Source organism: Crassostrea angulata, chromosome 8 (assembly GCF_025612915.1).
Source record: "Crassostrea angulata isolate pt1a10 chromosome 8, ASM2561291v2, whole genome shotgun sequence".
Taxonomy (NCBI): Eukaryota; Metazoa; Mollusca; class Bivalvia; order Ostreida; family Ostreidae; genus Magallana; species Magallana angulata.
Window position 1 is genome coordinate 60,177,331 of NC_069118.1, and position 15,666 is coordinate 60,192,996.

Consider the following 15,666-nt stretch of genomic DNA (forward strand, 5'->3'; position numbering starts at 1 on the left):
ATGTGATCTTTGACTGTGTTTGTGTACATTTGTATAAACTCATTTTGAGCCTCAAATACCAGTGAACTTGTCTTGAGTGAATAAAAGAATTAAAATCTTGGGCCATTCTTTTTTTTCCATTTTAAATGCTGAATAGGAAATACCAGGTTAAAAATCTTAAGCTGAATGTAATAAACTCATGTGAACAAAATATGACTCAAACCTAGGCGAACTGTGAGCTCTGTATCTTGCTTATAATTCTACGATTGACGCTGAAATTTTGGTTGAACGTTAGAAATTCTATATGAATTAGAGTATGTTAAATACTTGTACAAACAAAATAAACGAATGATATTCTGTGTATACCTACTCTCTGGGGCCCCCTCTTTATACAATAAATAATGTGAAATCTACATCAATTTTGATAATTTTCCAGACACGAGTAAATAAAAACGACATATTTAAAACAGTTTCCATAGTTCTGACACATTTCTGTTGCGGGGATAAAGTAATTATCGCTATTCCTAAGAAAATATCACAGCGGAAAATTATCCTGGTTTGTACGCAAGGTAAATAACAGTCATTTAATTACAATGGAGAAGACAAATTAAATTTATGAATGTTTTTAATTTGAGGAATTGAGCACATTGAGGTACAATTTTCTTCTTCACATCTATACATGTAGGATTTTAAAAATAAAATACGATAACTGTTATATTTTTTCAAAAATACAATAACTAGTATGTAGTTGATGAAAAAATGTACCTATATGCTCTCATATATTTTGATCGCTTTACAAAGTGTGTGTGTGGGGGGGGGGGGGGTTAGAACAAAAATATAGGGAATAGGAAGTTAACAACTTACCAGTATACCCCTACCAAATCTTTAGTTTTATATCTTGCGAAGGATTTTCTTATTCTGGTAAAAATAGTATTTCATGAAGGTACAATGTCAAAGATTACGTGTATGCAAAAATAAGTGTAAAATTCGAATACTTGACAATATTTATTTTTGTTATTCTACCGAGGGACCATATGGCACAATATCTTTTGAACGCCCATTGTTGCTCAGGTGAGCGATGTGGCCTCATGGGCCTCTTGTTATGGTTCAATGTCTTAAGACCAAAGATATTAAAGTTTTTCACTATGAAATCACTTATGGCGGAATTGCCAGTAACTAATTTGCATCCCATGATAATTCTCATCTTGGGTGGGAAGCCCCTGGTTTTAATTGTGTTTAACTTTGGCAGTAACAATAACGATAGGACTTTGTATTAAGAAACGCAAAACTATTAAAAAGTGGGGTGGTATATGCTGTGGTGGTTGCTGGACAGGTTGTCGAAAAAGGGGTAGTGACGGAGATAAGAAAGGTTCTTCCAAAGACACTGTATTTTGTTGTGAGAATCCAGAGAAAAGGACCTCTAGCGACATTATTGAACTTGAACCAATCCCGAAAGTCACTAGGATCCAAGGGAAACCCCGACGAAGCGGAAGAATTGCAACTTGCAAATTGGCCAGTAACACGGAGACAATTTCGACTAAACTAGCACAACAATTTCTTGGAGAGGAGGAAAATGAAGACTATCCATGGACCAAATACTATCGACCGGACCCAGAGCTGGCACGTAAATACCGTGAAGAGAAGGCCGCGATGTCTACGCAACAGAGGAACGTAGGAAACGCTCCGCGAGAAGTCGCCTCGCCATCCGCGCCGACCCTCTATCCACGGGTGCCGATGATGGATGAATAATTAAGCTGCAGCCGTGAAGAAATTGTGTATTCCTTATAAAAGCATTGTGAAGTTTGGTGAAAATTAAAAATGTGAATTGTGTAAAAGTAGAAATGTGCGTTAACTTGTGCTGATGTAAATCTTGTATTTGGTGATTCACTCTGGAGAACTTCAGGAAGAAACCGATGGACTCCGAACCTATGACGCAAACCTCACCCCTAAGAAGGAAGAGATATTTTGTGAACTTACAAGCATGCACTTTGTATATATATGTGACATCAAGCTTAACCATACTTAGTATTACTTTGATGATGAATTACGATTATATTCAACTATGGTTATTTCATCTTGGTCATTATTATAATACTTTATTCATTATTATTTTCATGATTGTAATGCGATATAATCAAGCCATATGATTTTATATACGTGTATACATCCTGGTTGTAGATTTGTTTTTATAGATGAATGGTGTCCCAAGCCGGAGGTGGAAACATGTCACTTGTTACTATCTCTTAACATAGATGTTCTGACTGGTATGTCACTAGGAAGTTCGTCTGATCAAGGGTAGATCAAGGACGCTTTCCTATTCCGGGCGCCAGGCATGAGAAATCTCCCTTCGGGATATTTCTTTTGTTTGGGGGACGTATGTAAACAGATAGCCATGCTATGACCTTGAATTGCTAGTATTACATAATGGTCACTATGATATTTATGTGTACCTAGATGCTGCGTACTGAATGGTGTTAATGATAATTGACAGAATGAACTCTGTGACTCTTGTAGCAATGCGTAGTATTCCTAAATGATGTTATGAAACCAGGTGCATAATACGGGCATAATAATATCCAAATTGAGAGTTTAACAACATGTGACATATTTGGCGATTCTGTGTCTGCAACGATAGCTCTAGTACTCTATATTGAGTCATGTATTGTGTATTCTATATAAAAAACCTTTGTAACCTTTTATGCCATGTATGAATGAACGTATTATGAGTAAGTGATGCCTCATACTAGGTGGGGGACTCCGAGACCCAGGACTCGGAGACTCAAATCCTGCATCCAGACTCTTTGATTGGCAGTTTTGACGGTTTTGTTACTTTATTTAGAAATAAAATATTAATATTAATTTTGAACACTAAATGTTCACTCATGATCGTCGTAAAAGGGCCGAACTAGTCAGAACTGTCCATCATAAGTAAAATGTTATATATACCCATGTAAAATGATGTTGAAGAGATTTAGATAGATTCCGCTTATAGATAGATTATGAGACTCCTGATTTGGGCTGCTATTAGCTGATGTAATTGTAACTATACGATCACGATTAATAAAACCGCTTGAGAAAGAAATACTGGACTTGTCATCACTAAGTTTGAGCTGACTCTCAATTGGATCCGTAAGACAGAAGGCTTACATGTAGTGTCCGGAGAGAATCCCACTTCTCTACGCGGGCGACCGCGATACCCTTTCACATAAAATAAATGTTGACCGCGAGATCGAACCCGTGTCGTAGCGACAAGAAGCGAGTGCATATTAATATTCCACTGCGCTACTTGTGACACGACTTGAAAACTGTTACTATAGGATTTGCCTGTATTGTATCTGTGTTACATAACACTTTTGAAGGGCGTTTCTTGTGCAAATGATGTCAAAATGTTCTGTATCTGAAAAGTATCACTAATTAAACATTGGTAGCTTTAGGATTACTGACAACAAAAACAAATCATGAAGAAAAAAATTTAATGGAAGGTTTTTAAATTTAATTTGCAAGGCTAAAACTGAAAGTGCATTTGGCAAAACAGCTTTGTTTGAATTAGTGAGATCCTGCAGAATGTTTTCGCACGGAATACTTTCAGATTTAACTTTCTTTCTTGCAGGATCGGTATTAAACACTTGTTTGTTCATAGGTGATTCCAAGATCTTTGACACACCCATTTCGATCTCTTCACAGCTTTTATTGTACTTTCTTGCACTTTTCTCTCACCTATGACCAGTGCGTCGCATGATTTCCTTCTCAGTTACTCAATTCATGTACAACTGAGTAACACACGTACGTTTTCCACTATGATTACTGAAGTTTCCGTTTAATCCACCCTTTTGAGTTATGGTTTTCATGAACGACTTCAGTTTATTTAGTCCAACTACCTGCTGTCCGAAACGAACCTGCTTTTCATCTGTAGGAGGTAATGGCCGTCTTTAAAACGCACCAGTATTTACTATTGATCCCAAATACAGCTCGAAGTAATCAACCAAGTACCAGTCCCCTTCAATTAAAAAACTTTTTCATGGAGTATCAACGGTTATTTGAGTTTGGCAGGGGGCTGAGGCATATTAATGGTAGTTTTATTATGTTAATATTAACAATTTGAATTTTGCAGGGGGGGGGGGGATATTGACCCACATGACTCACCCTTCTAGATAAGCGCATGCTCTAAATATGTTTATTCCAACTAATTTTTTACCATTAAAAATGCATTTATTGGCTTACCTGCCGAAGAATGATCTTTCAGGTTCTTTGAATGCACATTCAGTTGCCCTAAGCCAACTTTGTAGGTCTTTGTGGCCCTTTCCGTGAACTAAATAAATCGTCCAGCGCTGTCTTCCCCAATCTTGAACTGTCCACACACACGTGCATGTGCTTTTGTCGCAAAGTTTTTTCGTCTTTAGGCAGAATATGGTCCGCTTGTTGTAAACTACACCCAAATCCTATGTCAATTAACGATGTCATTCTTGCGTAATCCAGTTTCCGAAAATGTGTAAATTATCCGTTATTTTCGTCAAGAAAATTCTTATCATAGACACCATTGTCCTGACAGTATGAGGTGGAGAGATCTTGGCGGATATTCTGTTCTATCCTGCTTTCGTGCACCCATTAGGAACCGTCCACGCCAAAAACTCATCTGCCCAGGGGTCATCAGCTTAAAAAGGTAGGTTCAGGTGCCTAGGAAGAGTGAGCATCCTCTGCTGACCGGTCACATCCGCCGTGTGCTCCTTGTCACTATAGGGCATGTCACGATCGAGGTAAAGGTCATAATCGGGGAAAATGTCATTATGGGAAAAAACGAAACGTTGATGATTTGTTTTGTTTGTGATGGTAAAAAACCCAACGCAAACACGGACCTCACAGTATTACATTGAGTTCGTGTTCAGGTGCCTAGGAGGGGAAAACATCCCCTGTCGACCGGTCGCACTCGCCGTGTGCTCATAGTCAAGATCATGAAAAACGGAAAAAACCGTAGTCCGTTCGATGCATAAATAATGGTCTAACACGTATGAAAAACGTCAGTCACCTTATGTTTAAATGAAACATTGTATTTGCTGACACGGTCATTGTATCGACCATAAAATTTGCGTAAAGAGGATTTTAATCGAAGTTCCTTATATTCTTATTCCAACAACTTATTTGTTAGTAGCTTGCCTCGTTTATTAAATTGTTCGTATGTAGCGCATGCTCTTGCATAGAGAATAAGCAGAAAGATATAAACCCCATATCAGGGCTGTGGTACTCAGGTGACCGTCAAGGCCTGTGGGCCTCTTGTTTATTTTCAAGGTTTTGGCGACCGATAAAATATATAATGTATACTAATGTATACTAGTATATGTTAATTCTGATAACTTTCTGAAAATGTCACCTGTAGCCTGTAGGTAATGTAGACATGCAATTGTGTTGCATTTAAAAATAAGCAGCTTAATTGTTAGCAAAATTATACCTCCTTTAAACAACATTTTTAATGAGATGAAAAGGCGATGTCCATTAGATTTTAGAATATGTATATTAGGCATAACTGAACAAATCAAAACGGGTACTGTTCAGAAATTCACACTTAAATCTTTCTTTTGTCAGTTAAGCAGTTCAATGCAGTAAAATATTTACTGCTTTTTATTATTCATTGAGCAATTTTATTCATTGTTTAATTTCTATACCGTTTTAATTGTCCATGCGCAGATGTACAGGGCTTAGGGGGATGTCTGACCCCCCCCCCCCCCCACTCCTCCTTCCACTCCTTGGAAAATGAAAATTTAATAAAACCTACGCACCCCCCTTGGAAAAAAATTTCTGGATCCGCGCATGGTTGTCTAGTTTTTGCTCTCTATCTTAAAAAAATCAATATAAGTTATCAAATTATCGGCAAAATAAACATTGCTAGTCAAACATGTATGTGTCGTTATCCTACACATGTGCAAGCCATTTAAATTTGTCTTGTGATCGAGCACAGGTAATAAGACCAGGAAGAAAATTACATTGAAATTTTCCTAGGATATCAAAGAGGTTCGTAACTTTCTTTTTACGTATATTTTAAAAAGAGAATATCTAATAGGCATTCAATGGTTATAATTTGGTTTCTATGGAAAGTCAAAGTCACGTTATGTTTTTGTCTTTACTAAATGCGTTTTTCGTTAAATGTAAAAAGAGAAATGCTAAATGTTAACCCTGTTACTGGGTCTTTGATAATCGTATATAACCATTTGTAAGTTGTCATTTGTAAAACTCGTCCGGTTTCGATAAATTGTTGATTCATGGTACTTCCGCCATTTGTGATTTGTAATTCAAGATTTGTAAGGTAATGTACCATTATGACGACAGGGGACGCGCACTACGTTGAATCCTACGGGAAACGGAATATAGAACCCAGGTATCACATCAACATGTTCCTACCATAATTCATACCAGGTAGAATCAATTTCCGATGCAAACCCACTTTAACTTTCCTTGTTAGTGTTTGTTTGTTTAGGATTCGATTAATTATTAACAATGTAAAGAAAAACTTCATCATGGAAACATAATAAGATAAAAAAGTTACCTAAATTACGGTATACCAATAGTTTTCTCTTAAAATTTTGCACTAAAATTGTCGCTCCCCAACAGAGAATGTCATATGAATTAATGTATCCCATTCTGAAAGACAGATTCAGAACAGCAGATGAAATCCATTTCCTACAGTAGTGAACAGCATTATCAAATATTATACATAAGTATCTCCAAAGTAGATACTGCACAAAACTAGATGTAATAAAATTTTGAGTACGTATATCAAATAGTTGCGCCGAAATACTTAGAAAAAATTAATGACTTCATTTATTACTTAAATATCCGAGTAAGTCTGTCTTCATTTGTGAAACAATCCCTGCTAGATTTGCACATTTTCATTGTTATATATTTATTTACACACATCTTTACATATCTATATATTTTCCTTTCAGCACACAGTTCTCTGACGTTTTTTATTGGCTTTATTATATATATGTAAATGTACCTTATGTACTATTTACAGAGTGTTTTGTATGTGCGGATCCTGCAATTTTTTTCCGGGGGGGGGGGGGGTCAGAGAGAGATAACGTTCCCTTGACCCCCCCCTTAAAGATCCGCACATAGTATGGAGGGAATAAATGAACGTGGACTTTACAAGAGGAGAATAGGGTCCAATATCGTTATCTCTGTTAGATATCTTTCATGTTTCCGGAATAAGCCTTAAATTATGAAAATATCTTTTATATTTTTAAAGAAAGGATAAATATATTTGATTTTAGCAACCGTGCATTGCTTCTATACTGATTTAATTTGAAATACGTGTAACTACAAGTTTATGTTTTTCAAATCGTGAACTTTCAATCATATCATATTGAATTTTTTGCAAATTTGAGTTGCTTAGGTACCAAACTGTCTTCCTGATATATTTGTTATTAGCTCACCTGAGCTGAAAGCTCAAGTGAGCTATTCCGATCACATTTTGTCCGTCGTCCGTCTGTCTGTCTGTCCGTCCGTCTGTAAACTGTTTACATTTTAAACTTCTTCTCTAAAACCACTTATCCAATTTCAACCAAATTTGGTACAAAGCATCCTTATGGGAGGGCGAAAATAAATTACCGAAATAAAAGTCCGATCTGTATTCAAAGCGGAGAAAACCTTGAAACTTTAGAAAAAGGGGGGTGCATTTTTAAAAATCTTCTTCTCAAGAAATACTGAGTACAATTCAACGTAGTTAAGCATAAATTATCCTTATGGGAAGGAAAATATAAATTGCAAAAATTAAGGGGTAATTCTGTTTCAAATCTGAGTTATTACAAATATATAATAAAGGAAAGGCGTGTTTCAGCTCCGAGTTCGGCATCCGGTAAAATGGGTAGGCAAAACTTGGCCTGGGCAAAACAAAAGATTGGCAGTTATTAATCTGTTAATCTCATTAAAATTTCAGGATATTTAATGGACCAGTATATTTGTATCCGCTGTAAATATTGCTGCAAAATAATGCGTATTTGGAATTGACGATTGCCGATCTACCCCGACTTTTATTTTGCCACGGCCCGGGTTTGCATACCCAATTTACCAAGAATCGTATTCCATACTTCTTAAACGAGGTTCTTTGTTTAAAGCAGCCATGACATTATACGAAAAAGGGTCGATCTGACTATGATGAATTTGCTTGTTATGCAACAGTTGGCATATGAAGGGAAATTTTTAAAACATGCAAAATATATTGGTGCCGATTATGTGAAGTAAATTGAGGCTAAATATTTCAATGCGTTGACAGTTTTCACACATGACGTTGGTGTTAGCTTGTTCTGATTTTCGTTTCGTTTTCATTATTTATGCTTTGTAACCTGGGAACTATAGTCTGTATTTCGTGATTTTTACGTATCAAATCAAACAGAGACTTCGGTAAATCAAACAGTTAACTGTTTACCGGCGCAAATTAAGCAAAGTCTGATGTATCAAAAATGTACTGAAATACAATTCATTCTATCGGTAATTCGGCATTATCTTTTGCGTAATTATATATAATGGTAGATTAATGCAATAGGTTTTGTTGAGATGCTCCGCATTTTCTCGAGTTTATTCAGTGTAAAGAGAGTTTGATATCGCCGACGGAAATATGCAGGTATATACATGTATATTTATGATTCATTTCGAAAAAATAAATTGTGTTCTTTATTTGTTATAGTGCATGTTTCTTGTGTTTAATTGTTTACAATTTCTAATTACTAACCATATTTGAGTGTTAAGCTTCGAATTATAAGCAAGATACAGAGATTTGCTCACAATTCTATGTTTGTACTCAGATCTTAAAAACTAAAAATTATTTTAGAAAATTTTCAAAGTCAGAAACCAACTTAAACAACTTATTGTATTGTAAACTTTTTTCGTCATTATTACTCCTACTGTACATGTGATCCTTGACTGTGTTTGAGTACATTTGTATAAACTGATTTTGAACCTCAAATACCAGTGAACTGGTCTTGAGTGAATAAAAGATTTGAAAATCTTAGGCCATTCTTTTTTTTCCATTTTAAATGCTGAATAGGAAATACCAAGTTAAAAATCTTAAGCTGAATGTAATAAACTCATGTGAACAAAATATGACTCAAACCTAGGCGAACTGTGAGCTCTGTATCTTGCTTATAATTCTACGATTGGCGCTAAAATTTTGGTTGAACATTAGAAATTCTATATGAATTAGAGTATGTTAAATACTTGTACAAACAAAATAAAAGAATGATATTCTGTAAATACCTATTCTCTGGGACCCCCTCTTTATACAATAAATAATGTGAAATCTGCATCAATTTTGATAGATTTTCAGACACGAGTATATAAAAACGACATCTTTAAAACAGTTTCCATAGTTCTGACACATTTCTGTTGCGGGGATAAAGTAATTATCGCTATTCCTAAGAAATTATCATAGCGGAAAATTATCCTGTTTTGTACGCGAGGTAAGTAACAGTCATTTTATTATAATGGAGAAGACAAATTAAATTTTTGAACGTTTTTGAACGTTTTTAATTTGAGGAATTGAGCACATTGAGGTACAATTTTCTTCTTCACATCTATACATGTAGGATTTTAAAAATAAAATACAATAACTATTATATATATTTTTTTAAATACAATAACTAGTAAGTAGTTGATGAAAAAAATGTACCTATATACTCTCATATATTTTGATCGCTTTACAAAGTGAGGGGGGGCAGAATGAAAATATAGGGAATTGGAAGTTAACAACTTAACAGTGTACCCCTACCAAATGTTTAGTTTTATATCTTGCGTAGTATTTTCTTATTCTGGTAAAAGAAAATAGTATTTCATGAAGGTACAATGTCAAAGATTACGTGTATGCAAAAGTAAGTGTAAAATTCGAATACTTGACAATATTTATTTTTTGTTATCATACCGAGGGACCATATGGCACAATATCTTTTGAATGCCCATTGTTGCACAAGTGAGCGATGTGGCCCCATGGGTCTCTTGTATTAATGTCTACATTCATATACGGGCCAAGAATACTTTCAAGGGGTGGTGGATCAGAAGGACAGAGGTCTGTTTACGGTAATTTTACTTTATAGATTTCATTTCCCGATGAAACAGAACCTCCTTTCCCCTCACCCTAGTCACCCTTAATACAAGATCTGCGTATGCCACTGCCCAGATCTGCTCAATGCATTCTTTAAAAAACATAATTTAATCAGACATCAATTAATAATTGCACATTAAAAAATTGTCAATATGTGCTTTTGTATGAGCATACATATTTACAAGAGTTTTAATTATCAAAAGCATAAAAATTAATTTTCACCCAGAAATTGATTCAATCTTTCAGATATATATTATTGTAGCAGTTCTATAGTCCGTTATAGATATAGATTCGTCGTAACGCGCACCCCCTGTCGTCATTATAGTACACTAGACTTTGACCCGTGCGTGCACGGGTGTAAATTGCATATCGGACATTTACGAAATAGATACATCCACAGGGGCCAAGCCCGTTTAACATTAATTTCAATGTAACCATTTATTATTAATGCCTCACATATACCCGTAATGTAACAACAAATTGCAGAATCGTCCCGTAACAATTTCGGAGAAAATTAATGAAGAAGCATTGAAAATAACAGTCAAATTAATCATAATAAACCATTTTGAGACTGACTGTAAATACCTTTCATCTAAAAATTTAATCCATATAATGTAAAATTCTACACTTTTTCAACAATGTACACGTATTTTCTTTGCTACAGAGACAATACACGGAATGCATTCTATCGTAAAACCGGGTCCGTAGGACATAAATAGGCTATATTTTTTTCATTTTAACGATAAAACAATCTATACATTATATCTTCACTTTCCTAAGAGATATACGAAAACAAAACCAAATACTAAGTAAATATGTATATTTCTTATTCTATAATTTCTCTCATAAGGAATCATAAAATTAATATACATGAACAGAATATATGTGTAGCAATTAAATTTCCAATGAAAATTTACACGTATTTGTACTATCGTTTCTGAGTTTATTAATGCAAATATGATTTTGTGGAAACATACACTAAAGATCCCGCTAGCGTGAATGTATTGTGCACGCGCTAGATTGTAAAATCCAAAAAATCCAAATGATTTCCGGAATATTTTGAGGAATTTTCACTGATTATTAATTAGCGAAGCTTGATTGAGAAAAAATAAAAACAAATTGGTAATCTTCAAGTACCAATGATGTTTAAAATATAAAAAACAAAAGGACATACTCTTCCGATTTATCGGTATTAAAGCTTAAAAATTCGAGTCTATTATATTAATATAGTAGTATAGATTACCTTACAAATCTTAAATTACAAATCACGAATGACGGAAGTAAAATGTCAAACTTGCATCGAACGAATTATTAGTCAACAATTTACCAAAACTTGATAAGTCTTACAAATGACGATTTGCAAATGGGTATTTACAATGTCCGAAGACCAAATAACAGTGTAATAATTAACATTTCTCTGTTAACATGTATCGAATAACGCATTAGAAAACACAATTGCATAATTTCATAGATAGAATATTGAACTCTTTGGCTTTTCATAGATTTCCCTTTGTAAAGTTTCTGTATATGCGGTTGCAACCTCAATTTTTTAATGCCTTAACCTCAAAATGTTTATGCTGCCTTTGACTCAAAAGAAGGATAATTGTACGATGATAAAACTAATATAGCCTACATGTAACTGACTGGAATTGTCTTTTCAGAATCACTGTGAAATAAATGGCGAGTAGTTTGACTATGGACCCCGAGTACAGCCTCCAGGATGTCATACGGTGTCATTCCTGTGAAACCTCTATTCCCACTTTGCACTGTGCCCTCTGCAATAAGAGTATGTGTAATGTATGTGTAGGAGAACATCTCTCAGACGAATCCAAAAATCACAAGGTGGTGTCTTATAAAAAAAGGGAACCTACTGCTATATACCCGGAGTGTACAACACATTCGACTGAAAATTGCGAACTTTTTTGTGAGCAATGTCATATTCCTATCTGTGTGAAGTGTGCTTCCTCATACGAACATAAAGGTCATGTGTTTGTAGCAATAACACAGGAAATCAAAAGCAAAAGACAAAGTTTGGAAAAAGATTTAAAAGAGTTAGAGAAATTTGTTTATCCCAAATACCTAAAGCTTGGGAAATACATTCCAGACCAGAAAGCTAAGCATTTTATGCATTTTCAACAGTTGCTTAAATCTATCAACAAACATGGGGAAAACTTGCACAAAGAAATAGATATCAATTTGGAGAAACTGAAATCTAATCTTAATGAAATGACTTTTAAATTTAATAATGTACTAGAGATACATGAAAAGAAAATTATGCAAATTATATCCGAAATAGAACAAAGCATAGCTGATCTGAGGAATGTACTGAAATCCAATGATGCCGGGGTTCTTCCTACATACAAATCTGAAATTGCCAGGTTTGGTAGATTGCTTCCGAAAATTACAATTTCCTTGCCGGTTTTTACGCCATACACGATCAATAAAGAGAACATTTTTCGACAGTTCGGCCGTCTCTCAGAGTTAGATATTAGAACGGAGGAATATTGCTATCCAATGGATGAGCCCAGTGCGGAGAACAACTTTACTTACAAACCAATCATTGATGATTTTCGGGTTATCACAGATATAGACACCGACTATGGAAACACTGATGGGCTGCTTAGTGTGTCTTGTCTAAGTGATGAATTAATTTGGACTTGTGGAAGTGGAATCGACATGAGATTGTACAATCATCAGGGAGAAATAATTAAATCAATCCATACGAAATCAGGGAGACAACCATGGGACATAACCGTGACTAGAAATGGGGATCTAGTTTATACCGATCCGTTGGACAGAACAGTCAATATAGTAAAAAATAGACATATTCAGGAAGTGATCAGACTATATGATTGGACCCCTCTTAATGTTTGCAGTACCTCGTCTGACGATCTGCTGGTTACAATGTTCAGTAATAAAGGTAATCAAACGAAACTTGTTCGTTACACTGGGTCAATCATAAAACAAATCATTCAATTTGACGAGAGTGGCAATTCCTTATATTCATCAGATGGAATGTTTAATACTACTCATGTCAGTGAAAACAGAAACCTAGATATATGTGTTGCTGACAGTTATGGTGGTGCAATAATAGTGGTTAATCAGGCTGGTAAACTAAAATTTGTATACAGTGGCCCTCCCTTTGCTGTCAGGGGATCATTTAATCCAGTTGGCCTTACTACGGACAGTCATGGTCAAATTCTGACGGCAGATTATTACAACGATTGTATCCACATCCTAGATCAGAACGGGCAGCTTATCTGCTACATTGATTACTGTGATTTACACGGACCAATGGGTTTATGTGTGGATAATAATGACAGCTTATTCGTTGCTGAAAGTGACACAGGTAAAGTTAGAAAAATACAATATTGCATAACAGAGATCTAATTGTGCTTGTATACATGTAGTATTATGCTTGATGGACAATAATTGAGTTGCAATAAACTATGCAAAAAATAAATATCGTTTGCACTGTAAATGATTATATGGAGTAGAGATTTTAAATGTTGAAAATGTGTAAAATAAATATCCTGATGAAGATGTTTCATATGATCAAACATTACTTATCATTATCGTTATGATGTATGCTGTGTAGATAAACATGAAGAAATTAAAAGTTTATCAAGACTATCCTTAAATAAATATGTATTATCTGAACATGATAGTATTAAACCACTGTCCCACCATACAGTACCGATCAGACCCAACCTAACACCAGAGTAAACCCCAACTAAACCCCGGGTTTACTTTTTGGGTTTACTTGGGGTTTACTCTGGGTTTACTTTTTGAAAATGTGGGTCCACTCGGGGTTTACTTTGGGTTTACTTTTTGCTTTTAAGGTCAACTGTATGCACTGAAGTGTGAAGCAGACTAGTATTTTATCTTACCATCCTACTGCCTGTAATTCCTACCCTTTGTATATTCCGAATACACAGTTAACGTCTGCTTTCAGGGGCATACTTCTGACTGGGTTTACTCTCTGTGTCCACTCTGGGTTTACTTTGGGTTTACTCTGGGTTTACTCTGGGTCCACTCTAGTAAACCCGAACCCAGGGTTTAGTTGGGGTTTACTTTCTGTTAGGTTGGGTCTGATCGGTACTGTACCTATTTTGGCTTAATTAATGGTTTAATTCAATTTAACAATTTCTGATTATAATATTCTACAGATAAATTAGAAAAATAAAAAAGACTACAGTGGTCTTATGTGTGTTTTAAGGATTTCTGTTATATTATTATATGTGCAGTGTAAAGCCCCTTTCACAATTGGCGCGCGAGCACTTTACAACACTTTGCGATCGGATTTTTTTAGATTCGCACGAGCTCTCTTATACGTCGCACGCGGTCTCGCATTCGTTGCATGCGTTTTAGTGCTAGCATCAAATCTCTCAAAATAGTGGACAAGCACACTATTCAGACGCGATCGAATACGATCCAAATCATCGCAGTGAAACGCACGAACAATAGTACGAACGTTTTATGTACTCGCAAGAGTGATGCACGATTTTTAAAGGTCGTAAGATGAATCGCTGCTGTTTATGCATGTGTTTTGCGACCATGAGACCGTTGCTCAACATGTCTCATGTAATCTTGCAATGTTTTACTATCATTGCACGAATTATCAGCCTTAATATGCCACTAGTATATATACATGTATAAGCATCTCTGTTTCAGGCCACAATTGAAAATATACATTTATTGCATGATGGTGAGGGAACTATGAAGATTTATTAGTCCAGTCCAAGAAAAATCATATTAACCGAGGGCTTCACTATATGAGCATTAATGCATTAAACGCTTTATTATATCGAACAACATATGATTAAACAAAATACGTTGATTTCTAAATATTGTCTGACTTTTCAATAGCAATAAAATCGTGATTGTTTGATTTCTTATGTTACTGTCTCACATTTCTTTCATAATTTCGAATCATAGATAATTAAGTTGGTTTTGTGATATAAAGAGAATCATAATGAATAAATATTTTTGATTTAATCATGTTTGTCTGCATAGTATGCTCATATCGGCTTTTTTATTCCTATTATTTAATCGCCATGTCACGTGACTTTCTAGACCAATCAGATATAATAAAATGATCATATTGAGGTATGATAATAAATGCTGCTGCATCTGTTTTTCTTGGGCGGCATGTTCTCTCGCTTTCAAATATGTCTACTGAAGAGCGTCGGAAATGGGCAGTATATACCCCCTCTGACTCGCACGAGCATTCGTACCATTGAACGAATGATCGTACGTCCAATCGCATCGGCGCACGTTCGATCGTCCTATCACCTGGTCTCTTGCGCGATCCAATCGCATTATCTTTCAACATTCGCATTCAATTCATTGTACAACAGTAGCATATAGACGCAAGATATATCGCAAGATTTAATGCGTTTACATCGCACAACACTTGCTTAGATCGTGCGAATTTCGTACGAATACTTTTTCAAATGCGATTATTTCGGCAACAGTTAACGATTCATATCTATTTTTTTCGGTCGCACGAACATGTTGTCCCCTCTGATCGTTCGCCAATTGTGAAGGGGCTTAATCATGCAATTTCGCTACTACTAACTTCAAATCTGTATTCTTAAATT

The 15,666-nt window shown here is 35.3% G+C and overlaps 1 protein-coding gene across 1 annotated transcript; it reads left to right on the top strand.

The window, feature by feature from the left end:
• Positions 1 to 5,877: 5,877 nt before the first annotated feature.
• On the top strand, positions 5,878 to 14,353 carry LOC128158205 (tripartite motif-containing protein 5-like). The gene is made up of 2 exons (XM_052820968.1): positions 5,878 to 5,982; positions 11,725 to 14,353. Exon 2 carries the CDS (start codon positions 11,741 to 11,743, stop codon positions 13,451 to 13,453), a length of 1,713 nt encoding a protein of 570 aa, XP_052676928.1. The 5' UTR covers positions 5,878 to 5,982; positions 11,725 to 11,740; the 3' UTR covers positions 13,454 to 14,353.
• The last annotated feature ends 1,313 nt before the right edge of the window (positions 14,354 to 15,666 follow it).